Below are 19,082 nucleotides of genomic sequence, written 5' to 3'. Positions count from 1 at the left end.
CTTCCTTTTTCCATTTATGACCACTGGATATTCATGTGTGTTTCTCAATACTGATTCTTTCACCAGAACCCCTTATAATAGTTATTAAAAAATAATTATAAAATAATTAAAAGTATAGAAAATAGACCCCCAAGTTTTTTGTTTTAATTAAGTAATTACATTTTTAACTTTTGCTTTTAAAACTGTTCTTAATTTCTTTAAATCTTATCAACAACCATAAGCTACTATTTTTCAACTTCTTTTTGCATTCCATTATGAGCTTCAGTAGACATTTAGCAGCATTTTTATCTTTAGTGTTCTCACACTTAGCATGCTATGTAAGGCATAAACATCATCTTCATTAATGTTCTGGTTATGTCAAAATTTGCTTTTAAGGTTGAAAATTGATTGAGGTGGGCTGCATTCCTCTAGGGATTTGTTACTAATCCTTTAAAAGGCCATTTCAAATATTTTGTTTTCTTTAACGTATAAATGCCTTCAGACAGCTATCCCTGAAATTGTGGTTCGGTACTTTGTCTTGAAAAAGTCAGTAACTTGATGAAAATTGGTGTTACTTAAATATCTTGCTTGAATGTGCCTATCTTATAGAACATTTCAAAAGCTTTGTTTTACATGTTTAAATACACTTCAGGCTGCTGAACACCCAGGTTATCAGCCACAAGTTTTCTGAAGAATCCACTATGAATATTCAGGAAAATAGTCTGATAGTATTTCTTTTTACCATTTCTTTTACCAGAAACAACTTGATAAGTTTTTCCTTGTCACTTTGAAATAGAGGCTTGGTTTTAGCCATTGAATGAAGTCTGATGTGTGGTGTGTTCAGGTGGTTGTGCCATTTTCACACAACCAGAACTAAAATCCAGCTGGAAAAGTATGGGGGTGGCAGAGATGTTGGTTAACATTTTTGTATTTGTTCACTCGGTTTTCAGCAGTCATGCTGTGGGGTAGGACTTCAGACCTCAAGATGGTAAAGCTTCTTCATGAGAAGAAAACTCAGTGCATGAATCTTGTGGGCCCATACTTTTGTACATTTAAAGCAGTCCTGGAATGTGACTTTCTATGTGTGATGCCATTCACCTGCAGTTGGATTCAGCTAAGCATTGCAAAGTTATGCTTTGTGCAAAGGTGTAAGGAGGAACAATGGCAAGAGAATTTGCCATGTGGAAGATTTCAGATTTCTCAATTTGGTTTTTGGGATCAAAGAAGCCTTTGAAAGAGCAAAAACCAAACCCAGTGGATTCCCCTTGTACTTGGCACTGGTGAGGTCCCAACCTTGAGTTCTGTCTTCAGTTTTGGGCCCCTCAAAACAAGAGAGACATTGATGTGCTGGGACTGATGGTGTAATTGCAGGGAAGAGAACAGACTTGGGGAAGGGTCTGGCGCACAACTCTGGGGAGGAGCTGCAGGGGAGACCTTATGGTTCTCCCTGACAGGAGGTTTCAGCCAGGTGGGGCTTGGTCTCTTCTCCCAGGTTACAAGTGGGAGGACAAGGGGACACAGTCTCCAGCTTACCCCTGTAGGTGCAGGCTGGACATCAGGGGGAATTTTATTCACTGAAAGGGTTGTTAAATGTTGGAATGGGCTGCCCAGGGAGATGATGGAGTCACTGTCTCTGGAGGTGTTTAAGGAAAGAGTGGATGTGGAACTCAGTACCATGGTCTTGTTGAGAGGGTGGAGATCATTTGTAAATTGGACTTGATGATCTCAGAGGTCTTTGCCAACTCGAAAGTTGCTGTGATTTTCTGGCTTTTTGTGTGACAAGAAATTCAAACACAAAGGGAAAACTTTACAATGTTTCTCAGCAAAAGATTATTTTGATGGCATTGATGGAGAGAAGTTTACTGTAGGTGAAATTTTGCACTTTTGACAAATCTTTACACTGGGGAAAAGTAGGAATGAAAAAATGTCTTCAGTCCTCCTACAGTGAATATCATGTTGTTTGCTATGCAGAGTAAGTTAGGAGGAGGTATTTATTGCTTTTCCCTGAAATCATGTTATCTTTCATGCTTTTTGTGCTCATTTACCTAGGTTTATATTTGAATAAAAGTATGTATTGAAAAAAAGGGTAGGGATAGACAAGTTTTCAGTAAGAGATTATTTAATTTTTTTTTAACTGCGATAAGATAGTTTAATTTTTACTGATCTGTACATTTTATGTAAATGAACACAACTAATTCAGGTTTGTTTTTTTTATTTAGATTTAAACTTCCATCATTTCATAGGCAATAATAACATGCCAGTCTTGTTACCTGAGTAGCAACTTGTAATTCAGAATATCTGGGCTGTTTGTAATTGTCCAAGATTAATGTCATACAAGAAGTCAAATGTATTGAATACAATGAAAGAAAACTGTTCTAGTTCAAATTTTAGCCCATTAAAATAATAAGAATAGGGAAGCTAAACTGCTTAGTAACAATTCTTTTTGTTTCCTTGCTAATAATTTCTAAATTAATTAACCACTAAATATTTTAATTCAAAGTTATTTCTGAGCTGGCATATATCTCCTGTAAACAACTACCATTTGGATCCATTAGGGCAGGTTTGATCTTTCATTCCCCCTTGCATGTGAAACAGATTTACAATCTTAAATAGTACGATTTTGGACGGGAGTTTTGAATAATAGTACTTTTCTAAATCCTGTTTGGGAACAAGAAAAAAAATGGCAATATGAGTTGCATGAGATGTACCAAAATGGACCCAGGCACAGCCTAGGAGTGCTATTGACTGTGGTGTTATAATCCTTGTGTTGTCTCAGAGTTGAGGAAAGTCCTCTGGCACTGCTGAGAAAACCCCTGGTCCTGTTGAGCGTTGCTGTTTCTCTGGCTTCCCAACAGCCCTGCAGAAATCAGGATCCTTTTTCTGTTCTCTTAGCATCTCAGACTGCATCTGAACATGCAGTTGGTCAATATCTGATTCAATCTCACACTGAAATCTGGAAGTTAGTTTAGAAGCATGGTAGGAGGTGCCTTTGAATTTCAATCTGGAAGGATGTTGGGGCAACCCATCTGAAATATTATAAAGAGAAAGCACTGTGTTTGTTTTTGTGATTTTAAAAAAGAATAGCCCCAAAATGACAAGTATCTTTAGATTTATTTTTGTGAATGAGTATGATCATCCAAAGGTGTTTTGTTTGTATATCTAGATTAAGCTTTGGAATAAAATAGCCTAATGTGCTGTAACCATGCCATGAATAGGTGAAATCTTTGACATTGATTACAGACAAACAACTCTACAGGTGAGGTAAAAATTTCCTGCATCAATATGTTTGCCATCTGATTTATCAATACATACATGAAGAAAATACATAAAATATGTAACTGTATTAGTGTTATTATAATTTATATAATGTATATACATAAGTTTGTGTCCTAGATATCGTCACTCAATTGGAAGTTCATTTGGTCCCTTCAGTGCAGCTAAGAGTACTCCTTTGATTTTGGTGCACTCTCACAGTTTTTCTCCAGGCTCTGTTTTCCTGTCCTAAATGGCAAACCAGTGGTTCACAGTGAATGGGATCCTCTTCTAGTCTGGGATGAAACATGACTGAGGACAAGAATCAAAGCTAGAGGAGAGCCTGACTGCCTCTTCTTTGTTTCCTAATCCTCCCTCCCTCCCTGCTCAATAGAAAACCAAGCCCTGGAAGTGGCATTTCTGATGTGACTCGCAGCAGCCTCAGTCCCCACACTCTCCATTTACTCTGTCTTTTCTTCTCAGGCTGCTGACAGCCCATCAGAGCTGTCAGGCCTGCCTTTGTAGGGAATGCCATCTGCCAGGGAAGGAGGAGGACAGGGCACAAGTGATTGCTTTGAGCTGTCTCAGATCTTCCCACTTTGTCCCCACTCCTGTGTTTAACCAGTGGTCATTTTCAGTATCTTTCCAGCCCTGTTGTCCATGGAATTATCCATCATTTTCATCAAATCCTGTGATGTTAATATAGTTAAAGTATCTGTTTCCCTAGTTGTCTTCCAGTTGGTCTTTACTTCAACTTTACTTAACATTTGCTTTTTTTCCATAATCCTTTGCCATGTCTTTTCCCTCATGCTCTTGACAGCCATCCCAGGACCTGTGCAGCTCCCACCAGGTCAGGCTCTCTGTGCCTGACCCCAGTGCTTCTCTCATCCTGCCCTTTGGCATGGTCACTGCCAGCCTGTCACATCCAAATCTCCGAAGACCAGCTCGCCTTCAGACACAGCTCAGCCATTCTCAGGCTTGTCCTAGTGCACTGCTCAATCGCACTGTAGAAAATAGCTCCCAGCATTACTCCAGCCCTTTCAAAGACAAAAATATCTTATTTTTTTTATTAACTTTTATTAAAGTTAATACTTTATTACCATTGTGCTTGTTTTTGTTTTTGAATATGGTGGAGTTGCTCACTGGGTCATAGTTGATTTTGCATTATTAATGAAAGTATTTCTGTCATTTCATTAATGTTTCCCTTAAGGGAAAATACTATTCCCAGCTCACCAGTTTGGTGTGGGATGTTGTTGTTTTTATTGAGGGAGTTATAGTTTCAAAAGTGCCCTAGATACTGACATCTTAAATTATTACAGTATCCACCAAAGTCAGATGAGATAAATATCTTACCAGGAAGCACAACCGAGGGAAAAAAACCATAAAACTGACCAGTTTCTTACCCTGGGAACATTAGCTATTGCCTGGGGTTTTATGTAAATGTCAGCCTCTTACACGGTGCAATATAAATATTAGTATTTTAAATTTATATTCTAGCTAATTTAATGAATAACCAGGTCAGGACTTATTTATGCTAACTGCAGCACAAAGCAGTAGCATGTGTTCATGTAACGAAGATTGAGTGTAAAGCTGAGTCTCTTGAAAATAAGTGGTTTGTTCAAGAGCAATTTGGAAGAGTTGAATTTAATTTTGGTTTAAAGCATGACTCTTAGTGTTGCCGCTTCGTGCTTCTCTATTAAAAGTGATTATTTTCAGAGAGCAAGTCCCTCTTAGCATCTCCTGGGAAATATGTCTTTAGGAACTAAAATGGAGACTCAGTGTTAATATCTGAGCAATGCAGTATTTGCCAAATTTTTTTTGCCCATTCCCACCAGGTGGAGTATGTAAATAGTGTGCAGCTTTCCGGAAGACTTTTCTGCTTAGAACTCATGGCTTTTTCTGACCTAATCATGGATGTCCTGCTGAATAAAGAACAGAAGCAAACAATTTACGCCCATGATATATAAACTTTTTTTAAAAATTATCTTTCTCCTTTATTTATTTAGCTTATTGCTGCAATACTTCAACTAACTCCTGTTCAGCTGACCAGGTCATGAATATTGTGTAAATTGAATATCTGTAGCTTCCAGTGTTTGGGTTACATCTCTCAGTGTAAGAGCCAGGCACGAGATCAGTCTGGATTTGAGGCATTTTTAGTACAGCTCCCATTTAATCTCTTATTTGAAAGAGACAGACAGACGTGGCTTAAAACTTCAGGCGCTCTGTCATTACCCTAGTTTTTTTTTTTTTTCTTCCATAAGTGTACAGTAAATTACTGGTTTCTGACATCCCCTGATAGTGTGGTAGCTATGACAGAAATGCAGTTGTAATTCATGGTGTCTTAACCTTGAAGTGTTTTTTGTTGCTGTCTTTCGTGTGGGGAAAAATGTTTTGTGGATGCCTACAGATTTATTTTAAAAGCCATCGTCCACATCTTGTAATCAGATTTTGTTTTTAAAACAGGCTATTTTGCTTACCCCAAAATATCCCTTAGGAGGAGAGATAATTAAAAGAAAAATGTGTTAATAATATCGCCTATCAATGAAACGTCAATAGCGATTAGAGGAGGGAAACAAAATGATTCCTTGACATGGTGATGTAAACTGAAATAAGAACCACTTATTTTTCAGGGAACATCACTTTGGTTTTGTGCTGGGAGTGATCAGGTAGTGTTCAGGGCTTTTAATTTACATCTTGCTCACCTGTTTCCAGTATGTTCTCAGAAAAAGAAATAGAGCATTTCTCTTCATTGGGAAGACAGGATAACTGCAGGTTCTGCTGATCCAAAGTGAGAGCCCTGCTCGTCACATTTTATGTTATCAATTGAAAAGTACTGGACTACTCACAGATCAGTGTTGGAACCATTTGCCATATCTTGAAATGCATTTCAGTAATCTTGTATTCCCAGGTAGGCATTGACCAGCTGATGTGACACTGCTGTTACATTCCAACTATGCCTTTTCCTCCTTAGTGTACAAACACTCTCTCACTTGCAGGGGAACATTTTTGTTCATAAAAGTGGCATCCTTTAAAGGAGTTATGACTCTGCAAAATAATGGTGGGATTTAGGTGAAAAGTGTAACTTTGTTTTTATAGAATATATGTTTAATGTTCAGGTGTTAGAAATGAACACTATTGTAAATAAAGCTCTGTCAAAGGCCCATTCCTCACACCAAAGTGATACCGGTGCTATTCTCCAATCAGTGTTTCAGAAATATCAGTTAAATGCAGTTTTGCTCTTTTGCTTTATAGCAAAGTAGAATTAGACAATGAAATTTCTGTTCCGATATAATTATTTTGGGAAAAATCAAAATAGGCACAGCATTACTATGTTTATTAATTACTTCATGTCTTTGGTTATGGAAGGATGACTATAACCCCAGAAATGTCAAAATAATTGCTTTTCAATATGCAGTTCTGGTGGTCTACAAAGCTTAGGAAATCAGGTGTTTCATTGAAGCTGCACAAGGGCAGTATACAAAGAGTAGGAATATTAAAAGAATGGAGAAGTTGAGAGAAAGGAAATGAATGGGACAGAATCTCAGTGGATCTTCTTAGTTCTGTGTTTTTTTTTCCCTGAAAATTATTTGTTGTCTGTCCAACAAAGCAAACTCAATAGGTTAGGTTAGCTGCAGGTATAGGGGCAGAAAAGCCACTTTCAGAAAAATACTTTGATTTATCCTTTAGTTATTTTTGCCCTGTAGCATGATGTGATACTGTTTTGCAGTGTGTGCTTGAAATAGTACTCAGAGTCTGCTTCCCTCTGGAGTGTGTGTTGTTTGAGTCTTCCATCTTCAAAAGGGACAAGCTAGAATTTAAGACAAGGAAAAGGTGAGCAAACCTTATGAGGGGAAAACCAGATTAAATTAGTTTTATGCATTCTAAGAGTAGCAACAACACAGAATCCAAGAGGCTGGTAAAAAAGGAAAAAGTTGCAATTTGCATGTCAAAGACATAAAAGTCCAAGAAGTTTGTGGAGAGATCTGAATTATAGGGCACTTTCAGCACAGGGAGAATAAGGTATTTATTTTTTGGGGGTATATTTAACCTGAGGATTAGGGAAAGATTTCTAACCACTAGAGCAAGAGACTTATGGAGCATCTTTCCAGTCAACTTACATAAAACCACTGAGATGCTCCCCTCCACTTTCTGAACATTTTCTGAAAGAGGTTACGTTATTACTGGAAACACTTGGGAATTGGGGGAGCTCTTATGATCTGATTAAGTATAATTGTTTGCAAGGATCTCCTAACACTGCTTTTTAACTTGTGGTTTTGTTTGTTAGCATTTTACTAAAAACTTTGATAGCAATTAGGCCAGTTACTCAGATCTTACATAGGGCTTCAATAATGAAAAGAGCAAGATTCTTGTGCTCTGAAAATCAATATTAAATGCCGTATTTGTGGAATGGAAAAGAAACAGGACCAAGAGTATACTGGCCCTTAGGAATTTGGCTAAGGATACAGTCTGTCATGCTGTATTTTATAATACTTATGATAAATTACTATTTAGACATATAGATCTTGGGAGATGAGGTTTTCCATATCCATCTGAGCTCAGGTTTAGATGGACTGATGTGGTTTGTTCCAATAGCACAAACTTTTTGGTTTTCCTCTGAAGGAGAATGTGTTTGTACACAAGGGGTACGCAGTGTTTGAACCCCTGATATCAGCAGCTTTCATATTTAAATACACTCTCTGCAGTTTATTGATAAGTTTTGTTTTAATATGCTACCAAGAGCATGTTTTAAGTTGGGAATAAAGGCAAATCTTAGTTTCTACAAGTTTGTCATTTTTCTAATGCAAGTTTTCCTTGTACCTTCACATCTGTTTATGTCATTGTTTGAATTCTTATAAAAATTGTTGTGGTGCAGCCCAACAGTTTCCAGAAACTGGAAACATGATTTCATATAATTGTTCTTTTAAGCAGCAGCATGAAATAATTAGTATGGGGTACTTTAATTGGTGGTATCCAATTGACTTTTTATGAAAGACTTGAATCATAATAAAAGCAGAGAACACAAGTTGGTTAGTTCCTATAACCCAGTGCTGTCATCTTTGGGGAAAAGAAACAGCAGTTCGGTCGTATATTAAATGGCAGATCCAGTATGCATTAGGTGCTCAGCTTTTGGAGGGTTTTGTTTTGTTTTGTTTTGTTTTTTTTCCAATCAGACATCTTCTGGGAAGGATTTTTGACAGGAAAATTACAGGATTGGTGTTCACTCTTAAGATTTATGTTGATAATTGAAGCTGCTCCTTCTCAATAAAAGGTAAATGCAGCTTAAATAACTAGCTAAAAGAAAAGGAAGATTAAAAAAAAAAAAAGAAAAAGTATAGATATGTAAAAAAATTATAACTTGGTTGTCAAGGCCATTACACCCCTCAGGCAGTTGTCACTAAATCTGTGCTTACTGCTCACTATGTGCCAGTCAACTAATTATGCATCTTTTGTCCCTTTCTGATCTAAGCAGTTCTATGAAATTTTCTAGAGGAATGTTACTTTATAAAATGCTAAGATAAAAAAAAAAAAAATAGATATTTCTGTTATTTATCTTCTCCAATATTATCCAGCAAAGATAAAAATATATATGAGCATTCCTGGATGATCCTGAAGGATTTTTCCCCCACTTAGGGTTTTGAGTCTGTTTCCAAGAAAGTTTAGAGGTCAGTCTTTATGCTTTCATTCTGTACCGTGCTTGAAGTACATGTGCAGCCAGTTAAATGTCAGTGTGGAAAGCTTGCATACAATATATGCATGCAATGGTATTTCATTTATTTGTGGTCTGGGCCAGGCTGACAGAAACAATAGGAGGCTTGTACTGTATTGTGTGCTGGCGAGCTAGAATTGCCTGTGAAAATACAAACATGGTACATACTAGCATATGTCAAAACTTTGGTTTTTAAAAGACTTCTTAACTGCCTTTTAAGCATCTTACATTGAAATTGCCTTTTTATTTTTCCAGAGCATCTTAGAGCAATTGATTTTAACTCTGTAATCCTTTGTTTCAACACCTTTCCTTGGGAATTACATAGAAAGTGAGTAAAAATATAAACGTATAAGGGTTTTAATCCCTCTTTAGGCATTTTTACCTTGGAAAGAGGGATTTGAAATTGGCCAACACACTTGTGAGGGCAGAAATATTCAATGAGGGGCTTTTCACAAAAGCTGTGTAAAGGTTTGGGATGAGTAGAGACAGATCCAGCTTTGCTGTGACTGAGATGTGTTCTCAGGGAACACAGAAGTCTATTAAATAGAGGCTTTTTTAGCTGCTGCAAAACACCAGTGCTGGTTGCCACAATTTTCTTGTGCTCTTGGCTCTCCTTTCACTGGGTTTGACCTGTGCAAAATCTCTTGGAGGTGCTGCCTAACATTTTTCTTTGGTGTGACGTGCAGGCTTGGGCTGTGCAGGGGTATGTAGCCAGCAGAAGGGTTTGGAAGCTCCTTGGCTTCTGTTCTGTCTACCCAAACCCTATCTGAAGAGGAGGTTTATTGCTGTTTGAGATGTGTTGTATTTAATGATCAGTAAAGTTCATGTGAAACTACCCTGTTTTACTACATACAGAATGCAAATGTATTTCAATGTAGTCTGGCCATACTGACAGAGATTTTTTGAGCATGTGGTAGTGCTAGCTGATTAGTTGAACATTTAATTACCTTGAGGTGAGGCAAATGTGAAGTAAAATGAAAACTGTACATTTTAGAATACTTTTATATTCATATATGTATGTATGGCATATTTAGCATATATTTAAAACAATACTCCCTAGACCTCTCCTCTTCTTGTCTCCTTTCCCTGTTTCCCTATCAGTTTATGGTCTATTAACCTGCAGTGAATAGATTTGTGTTTCTGGTGCTTCGCAGCTGTTCAAACCCCATGTTATTAATGTTAATAAAGAATCTTGGCGTCTGAGGTTTTAATAATCAGGAATTAGTGACCCAAGAGACTAATTTTTATCCATTGCAAAGTTGTGCTTCAAGAAAGAGAAATGAGGAAAACAATAATTTGAATTTGAGTCAACATTTAAAACCCTGAATGTTTTGATAGGTGTTTATTCCAAGATTCTCAGGTATCCAGTAGGTTATCATATTTGTCTGTGGTATATATCTATGCAGACTATTACTGGGGTTGTTTGTTTCTTTCTTTGTTGGGGTTTTGGGGCTTTTTGTTAGCTATTTTTTCATTTGTTTTGTGTTTTCTGATTGGGGTTTTATGTTTTGTTTTCTTTTTAATGCAAGTTATCAGCTCAAATTTTTAAATAGTCTGAAATTGAATTCTTTTCTAGAAGAGCATCTTGTTTAGAAGTACTTTGTCTAGGAGAGTATCTTACTTGTAACTTTTCTTCTATGCTGGATACTCTTGTCTCACGGTTTTTTCTTGACTGGAGACATCTAGAATTTTATAAAGTAAAAATTTTCCCTGATGCACAAGGCATAGAAAGCACTCAGGCCCTCCATGCATTTATGCTTTTATGGCACTACTTAACAAGGAACTTAAGAGATGATAGTACAAGTGAAATAAAGCAACTCTGTGAGCAGTGGAAATGTTAGAGTGACTCTGTAGACATTGCATGAATTAATGGCCTTTCGAGAAGGTTGCATGAGGTTGGCTATGGCTTTGGGTTATTGATTAGAAGTACCAGTTCTGCTGGTTGAGGTAATCTGATCTCTGTGGAGTATATGTAGGACTAGTTTATGTAGTTCTTGATGTGCATATCCATGGATGTATAAATTATGTACATGAATAGATCCATGTAGAGATTGATGTGATTTTGGAATCTGGCCGTTCACTAATATTAGGTTCCCTCTTGAAAAAATGCTTTTGAACATACTTGGGAGAACCTTGCACACGGTGAAGTGCACTAAGATTTTCTTTTGTGTACTTTAGGATGTTAATAGCTGCTCTTGTCAAATGCTGTGCCGCGAGGTGATGGTTAAGTACTTGTTCTGCAAAACACCGTGACAGTATCTGGCAGTGATTTCCTGAGAAAAATTTACGTTTTTCACCTTGCAGGTTCCCGTCTTCGACAGGAGGATTTCCCACCTCGGATCGTGGAGCACCCCTCGGATTTGATTGTTTCCAAAGGAGAACCAGCCACTCTGAACTGCAAAGCAGAGGGCAGGCCGACCCCCACCATCGAGTGGTACAAGGGTGGGGAAAGGGTGGAAACGGACAAGGATGACCCGCGCTCCCACCGGATGCTGCTGCCCAGCGGATCTTTATTTTTCCTGCGCATCGTGCACGGGCGCAAGAGCCGGCCGGACGAAGGGGTCTATGTGTGTGTGGCAAGGAACTACCTCGGGGAGGCTGTAAGTCATAATGCATCGCTGGAGGTGGCAAGTAAGTACATTTCCCTCCTCCCCCCTTGGGTAACAAACGCTTGCTTTGATGTTATTTGAAGATAAAAATAAGTGTGAGCTCCCTCTGAGGCAGTGACTTGAAAGCAATGAAGGAATTACATGGTTAATTATTATTTATACAGAGATAGGAAAATAGAAGGGGAGTCAGAAGATGTATCATATCACTGGAAAAATTCAGATGATTTTGTGCCACTTACGTTTTCGTTACTTTTATGCTTCCATGAAGTTATGTTTGCTTTATTTGTACGATTTTGTATACTTAGTTTCAATTTATACATGTTTTTTCCTCTCCAGATAACCATGCAATTTACAGTGTGTAATAGGAACCAGGATAGACAGGATTTGATCTAACAGGATAGTTGTTGTTGCACAAATAAGCATTAGAAAGAAGAATGGCAGATTTAGAAACACAAAATTATTTTTTTTCCTCTAAAAGATCTGGCCCACAAAATTATCTCTCTGGTTTTAAGTATTGGCCAACGGAAGGAGCAGTCAAGTATGTTCACATCACTTTGTAATGCTTATCTCTTCCTGTATATCCTTTAAACTCTACTTGTTGTAGAGGAAGAGATTGTACATTAAAGTGGTTTAAGCATTCATTCATATGGAGGGCCAAGTGTAGGTCAAAAAAAATCAGTTTTGGGGGTACTAAAGTATGAGAGGAAGCCTTGCAATTCAAAGTTAGATGTCTATTTTGAAGTGGCTTTTATAGGCTTCCTTTGTAATGTGTAGCAATTCACCTGGTGTCCTGTTGAAGAGCAGCAGAGAACTGGGTGAGTCACTCTGAAAACACTGATCTCTGTTGACTGAATGATTCATGTTGTTAACGAGCTCTGAAGAGGCCCCTATCTCTTAGATAGGTTAAGTGCCACCATTGGTGTATAGTTTTAGAAGAGTTTATAGATTTTCATAAGTCTCCCAGAAGGCCAAGGAAATAGACTGTAAATTTGTGCATTTACTTGAGCCCTCTGTCTAATTTCTCATTTGAAAACAATCCCAAGGACTTTCATAACTACACCAGAAAGATCTCAAGCTTCACATACAACAGCAGAGATATACATGATTAAGATCATGCTGTTTCCTTGTTAGCAACTTCTAGTGATAAAAGTAATCAGTGTCTGGGTAGCTGGAAGTATGCTTATCCAGTAAATGTGTAACCTGTTTGACTCATACTCCTTACTCCCAAATGTTGTATCTGGTATCTTGTAAATGTAATTTTGAGTGTGCATTAATGGTTGAGATCTTGATTTTTATCTAATTGCTGTTTCATTTATAGGACTTGACCTTGGTTCTTAGATGGGGTTTTAATGTTCTGTGCTTATTTCATGTTCTTTTGATTTGTGATGTACCTTGAAGCGATGTGTGAAATGCAGACAGTGCTTCTGTGTCTTCCACAGCTTCCCATCAGAACCCAAAAATATGAGGTGGACTTCAGTGACTGATGCACTGTGCATGCATCAATTCAACCAGTGCATAGTTATTAAATGTGTTTGTCACCCTTGGCTCAAGTAATTTTCATGTGATTATAGTAGAGACTCTTACCAACAGGGTCTGAATGCAAAATATTGATATTGCCACAAATTTTTTAAGAGCTTCAGCCAACCCTTGAGACAAAAAAAACCCAAACTTATTTAAAATGTGTAAATATGCACCATTTAACAATAATGTAGCATTTAATTGTTAGTCCTCTTCAAAGTGGAACTCACTAGCCCTTGTATCAAGGGCTTTTATGGAAAAGTAACCAGCAACAATGCTGCATAAAAAAACTCCACAATCTATATTTGGAAATAAGATTTGTAAATATAATGATATACAGTTTCAATTGCATACTAGGACATCATAGACAAAGAATTTTAACAGTAAAGGTTATTATTTTATTAGAAAGGTAGTGATATGACAGTGCAATAGCACTGAAACACTTTAAATAGCACAGAAGAGGTGAGGAGCAAGAAAGAGTTGAAGGCTGGTGGAATAAATTTGCATTAAATTAAAAAGCTCTGCATTATAGGTGTAATCATTATAAACGGGAGCTACGTTCACAGCGGATTGCTGCAAATCAGCAAACTGCTCAGTTTAGTTCTCAGCACACCTGTGCTGAGCACCAGAGCATTTACATTTGTATGCCTGTAGTCATGCACAGTTGCTTGTTTAGAAATCTTTATGTTCTAGTTTAATTTTTGTATGTTTGCAGAATCAAATTGCCTTTGTTTGGTTTCTGCTTCCCACAAAGTACAGAAGATGATTGAGTACTCATTATATGCTTAAATGCTACAGTTTTAACCAAAAACCTTTTCTGAAACAGGAAAGAACATAATGTTTTGCAGTATACCTGCTAACTCTTGACTGGAAGAGGCAGCTCATGCCTGCACCAGTTTGTTTCACAACATGATAGGAAGTTTATCTCTTTTCTCCAGTCATCTCATATAGTAACACATTGTTAGATGAAATTCCTTCACTTTCCGAAGGATGGTGTACACTTCATTTTATATTCAGGTTAATACTAAAGTTTTCATGTCTGTTATGCCTTGATGCAATTATATTTCAACTTTCTAAGCAGTTCCCATGCTCATCTTTTGAGATTAATCCACAAAGAGAATTTGTTGCCTATGTAGTCAGGTGGACATCTTCCTTAAGCACACTGTGCATAGATTCCACAGTTTCAAAGAAAGAAATGTAGTGGGATTTCAAAGCTACAGATTTCAGAAGATTGCACTGTATTAAAAGCTGTTTTATTTTTTTTTAATACTTGTGTATTTTAAAAACTTTCAAAGCAGCTTTAGATTTGATTACCACAGGTGAGTAGTGACTTAAATTGAAGATGGCTTTCCCTCTGATTTGTTACTTTCTAGTCATCAGCCTCTCCTTGGTGACTTGACTGACATTTGCATGTCATTCAATCCAGAGGATGCTGCATTTTATTCCACTGATATGTATCTAAGTAATTATAGTGTTAGTCCTAAATTAATACCATTGAACATGAACTAAATGGCATTTATTATCAGCAAATTGAATTAAATAAGTCTCTAATTTAATCTATGGCTCTTATGACCCTTCCAGAATGTTTGAAGGTGTCATGTGTCTACTCACAACATTAAGGATTTGTTATATCTTTTCCATAGTCCTATTTTATTTTATATTAAAATATTTGTGCAGCTGTATTTGCTTAAGTTTCTTCAGTTATTACCTTGAAACCATGCCCCATCCCCTTAAAATCCTTAAAAACAAGGTGTTCCTCTGGCTAGTGAAGAGTGATATCCTAAATCTACCAAACATGTTATTTAGCCAGCCAATTGATATTTCAGGAATTAAAGTACTTCAGACACTTTAGAGACTAGTAAAACTACTCCCTGTTACACAGCTCTGTGCAAAGAAGTTTTGTAATTCAGTACTTGACTTGGCATTTTGTTTGTAATTTACATCTGTCATAAATGGGAAGGAGATAAATTTGCATAAAATGTGAATTGCAAGTCAGTCAAGTAAGTGATGTAACTCCTGTTTAACTGGGGGATTTATTTTTTTTAAGTTCGCTGGGTTCATCTGTATTTGCAATCCCATTTCCACAAGTTTTTGAAATGGAGAGTGGCTGTGTGTGTTCAGAGTGGATTTGCAGAGGCACGCAGTTTGTGCAGCTTAGCCCAGAAGGGGTGAGCGGTGGGATAATGGGGCTGGAGGCATCCTCCAGACTGAGGCTGCTCCAAGTCTGCTTCCCTCCCTCTTCCTGACTTCCTGAACTCAGCCTTTTGATCACCAGAGACCTACTTAAATTAGCTCCATGTTTTGTTTTGGAGGAATGTAACTGGTTTTGGATTACTGCCTACCAGTGACACGTTCTCCGGTGGTGAAAGGTCCTGAAGAACGTGGAAAGGGCATGTCCCTGTCAAAATGAAGCTGGCTAATTCTCTCTATAAATGTCAGCTTTTACAGGTGGGAGAAGAAAGTGGAATCATACTTCATCCTCTGAGTAAAGGCTGAAGACTGTTTTGGCTATCACATTAACAGTTGGAAAACAAAGTTATTTCTCAGAACAGAGAAATAGGAGCAGTTTTGAAAAAGTGCATTAGCAGACTGGAAAGTGGCTGCAAGCTGCTTCATATGTTTGAATCTCTCAGGGTTGTCTGGTGAATGGATCCACCTGATTAAGACCAAATTCAGTTATTGGTGTGTGATAGTTTGGTTCAGGTGGTTTTGTTTTTTTTATGTTATTTCTTTTTGAGTAAAATTGGATCTCTGGATCCTTTGTAGAAGCCTAGTCATCTTGAGAGTGGCAACAATAGCTTCAAGGGTATATTTCATCTTCTTTTCTCCAGTCTAAATATTTTTCAGGCTGTTAAGAAAAATCAAATGAAAATTAACTTGGTTATGTTTGCTAGTCAGGGACTCTGCAAATCATTCTTCTCTGAGACAGACTTATTTCTCTTTTGCCACAAAAATTCTTTCCCCTCACACCTTGCCTTGTCAGAGTGAATTTTTGGAGAAGGGATATATTTATGACCAGGGTATTTGGCATGATTCTTTCACGTGTAGCTTTGTCATCATCATAATGTAATTTACAGTGTGTACTAGGTGGCAGCTCTAGTTCTAAAAATGCTTTGTTACAGTTTTAAGATTATAGACTCTGAAGATCAGTGATGATTTCCATGTAGTTCATTTTCATGCAGAATATAAGCTGCTCAATTAACTGCAAAATTCTTTCTCACTTTGCATTCATTCTAGGCAATATACAGCCTTCCTGAGTTATTAATTGTAGTATTACCTGCAAATTATGCAATATTGTCAATTGAAACTATGAAAATTGTATAAATGGACCTTATGTGTAATCACTGGCATGTTAAGAGTGGGACAAATAACTCCCTTCTTCATCTGCATGGCAACAAGTAAAACATTTAGGATACATATCAGAACTTCCATCATTTGAGGCATCCATGTGCATGGCAAGCATATGCTGTTTATGTTGCTTACAATTTTATTTGGCAAAGTCTCACAAAAGTCAGGGCTTTGTTTCAAATGTGTGATTGGTTTTAAGGTATCACAAAAGGTCTATCTTCTTTGAGTCTTTAGCCTGCACTCATGAATAAATGGATAAAATAACAGAATTACTGGCTGTGCATGCTGTAGAGGGGGTTACAGGGTTAATGTATGCATTAAGGAATAAACTTATGTACAGATTTAATAAAAACAAAACCCTAGAGATTTTTTAAAAAACAACAACAACAAAACAATCTAGGGAAAACTAAAGCAGTGAGGCTTCACTGGAAAAGCTGTATCTTAAATATGCTTCTACCTGTAAGTTTATAAGTTTGGTATGGCAGACAGAGCTTCATTCTGTTATGTCTAAGTCTATTATTAAGGGAAATTTCCATGTTTATTATCTAAAATGCAACTTGTATGTATTTGGAAATTTCTAAGGTTAGTTCTTAAAAATAATGAGATTCATATTTTAGGGTTTTGGCTGTTCTGAGGGGATGTTTGGAAGTCTCTTCCATAGTACACCTGAAATGCTAAGATTCACTAGGTTTTGAAGGCAAACTGAGAGGATTTTGATTGCAGATGTGTGTCAACATATTTAAGCATTATAGCTAATTCTGTATCAAAAATGTTCACAGGTGAGTGTTACTGTCAATGGATTACAATGATTCTTTAAGAATGAAAATTTTTCATGCATGCTAATACCAGAGATTTTCAATCACTGTGAAAACAGAGCACATAAATAAGATTCCTATTCAATGCAATTATCTACTCCTGCCAAGATCAGGCACACTTTGCCTGAAAACTGTTCTTACATGTCTGTATTTTCCCAGAAACTGCAGAACAGAGCAAGTTAGGAGTACAGGTCTTGATGGGTTATAGTACTGTAAATAAACAGATTATTCTTAAGTTGATGAGTAATTTAGAATGTTACAGTGGCCATGCTGGGATGGATGATTAAGCAAAATTAGATGTTTTATAGTCTTGCCAGAAATTGCTGTGCAGCTCACTGAATTCATAAATCAAACAATGTGGTACCAGTCTTTTTTGTGGAATGGCAGCTCTGATGGGTAAAAGATTATCTGAAACCTTGAACCAAAACTGGGGAATCTGGTTCTTCAAATGAAGTGAAAGCTTTGCTTTGCACAAGCTGTTGGTTTCATAGAAAAAAATTGAATAAAAATGGTTCAGGTTGGAGGATCCTACTATATCAAGCGTAATCCTTAGACAAGTGTTTAAATGTTTTTCCTGAATCCAACCAACATAGTGAATTGATACTAAAGATGTCCTTAGTTTTGCTATTCAGAAACCTGTGGAAGACAATTTGGACTCTTAACATCGAGTGTAAATGTGAATAAAGACAGATGTCCTAATTGTATGAAGAAGGAAAAGGACATTTTAGTACCACAGTTTGTTTTCACTGTCTGGTTGTTTTTTCTCCCTTCCCATGGCATTAAGTGATGTGCTGTTCAGCACTTCTCCAGCCTGTGTGTGTGCCTCTGGGCTGGGAAGGATTGAGCAGAGTTCAGAGGGAACTCCTTAATGCAAGTTAGCAAATTAACTGGGGCCATTGGCTGTCTCCTCTTTTTTACTGGTTGTGAGCTTCCTCTGGTCCAAGGGAGTCTTTAGAGGGTGTTTTCATCTGAGAGGTGTCTAGTACATTTTCTCCCAGTTTCTGCTTTAGACTCTTGATCTTTCTTTCCCCACTTCCCCCCGCCCTCCTCCTCCTCCCTCCCCAAGACATCTTGGTAGAACTAGATGAAGTGAAGATAATTTCTATTTTTATAAGTGTTTCCATTTCCTAGCTGATGATACAGGACATATGCCTGTAGGCAGAAGTATAAAGTCAGACAAGTAAAATGCTGAATAGTAATCCTCATGCATTGGTTGTTCTGATGCTTTTTTCCCCCAGTATGACACTTTAAGAACTTCAGAAAAAACTTTTTTTAAAGACTTGCTTCTGAGTTAATATTTGGAAATAAATTTGTGTTGTGCCAATTGTATATGAATTGAGAATACTCGCCAAATACTCCATATTAATGAAATATTATTTTGAATTATCATTCCCCAGAAAACAAAAGTATCAGCTGTGTTTAAAATTTTGAAGAAATTCATTTTTATTTTCCTTTTTTTACTGTCATCAGGTTAAAACCTTTCTTTGAGATCATACTGCTGACAAAGATGGATTTGCATCTTTGTGTCTGTGAGCTGTTTTGATGAGAACTGTCTGACTTGACTTGCATCCCATATGTAAATTGATTTCAGCTGATCGCTTTGAATTTGAAAGAAATTTAATTTGAAAACTGCCCCGTTCCACTCCCTGAGGTAGTAGATGCTTCTCTACGTCATCTGTTAAGCAGTGCATAGTCAGCATATGTCTGTTCCTCTCCTATTTAAACTGTGTTCTCCAGAGAAACAGAAATTCCCTTTAGACCAGGCACACATCTGCTGACTCTCTCCTACTAGCAAAGCAACTGAAAAGATATCTTTCCTGTGATTAAAAGAAATATGTCTGGAGGCGCTTAGTT

The 19,082-nt window shown here is 37.2% G+C and overlaps 1 protein-coding gene across 6 annotated transcripts in view; it reads left to right on the top strand.

Moving 5' to 3' along the window:
- Positions 1-19,082, top strand: part of ROBO1 (roundabout guidance receptor 1) — a 684,057-nt gene that overhangs the window by 422,402 nt on the left and 242,573 nt on the right. For all 6 annotated transcript variants that reach the window (XM_031505944.2, XM_077790952.1, XM_077790955.1 and 3 more), the window contains one exon: positions 11,243-11,569. In XM_031505944.2, coding sequence (XP_031361804.1) covers positions 11,243-11,569 — 327 coding nt within the window. The remainder of the gene's footprint in view (positions 1-11,242; positions 11,570-19,082) is intronic.

The sequence above is a fragment of the Lonchura striata genome, chromosome 2, assembly GCF_046129695.1.
Source record: "Lonchura striata isolate bLonStr1 chromosome 2, bLonStr1.mat, whole genome shotgun sequence".
Taxonomy (NCBI): domain Eukaryota; kingdom Metazoa; phylum Chordata; class Aves; order Passeriformes; family Estrildidae; genus Lonchura; species Lonchura striata.
Note: the sequence above shows the minus strand (reverse complement) of the source record. Positions and strands in the feature narration are given on the sequence as shown.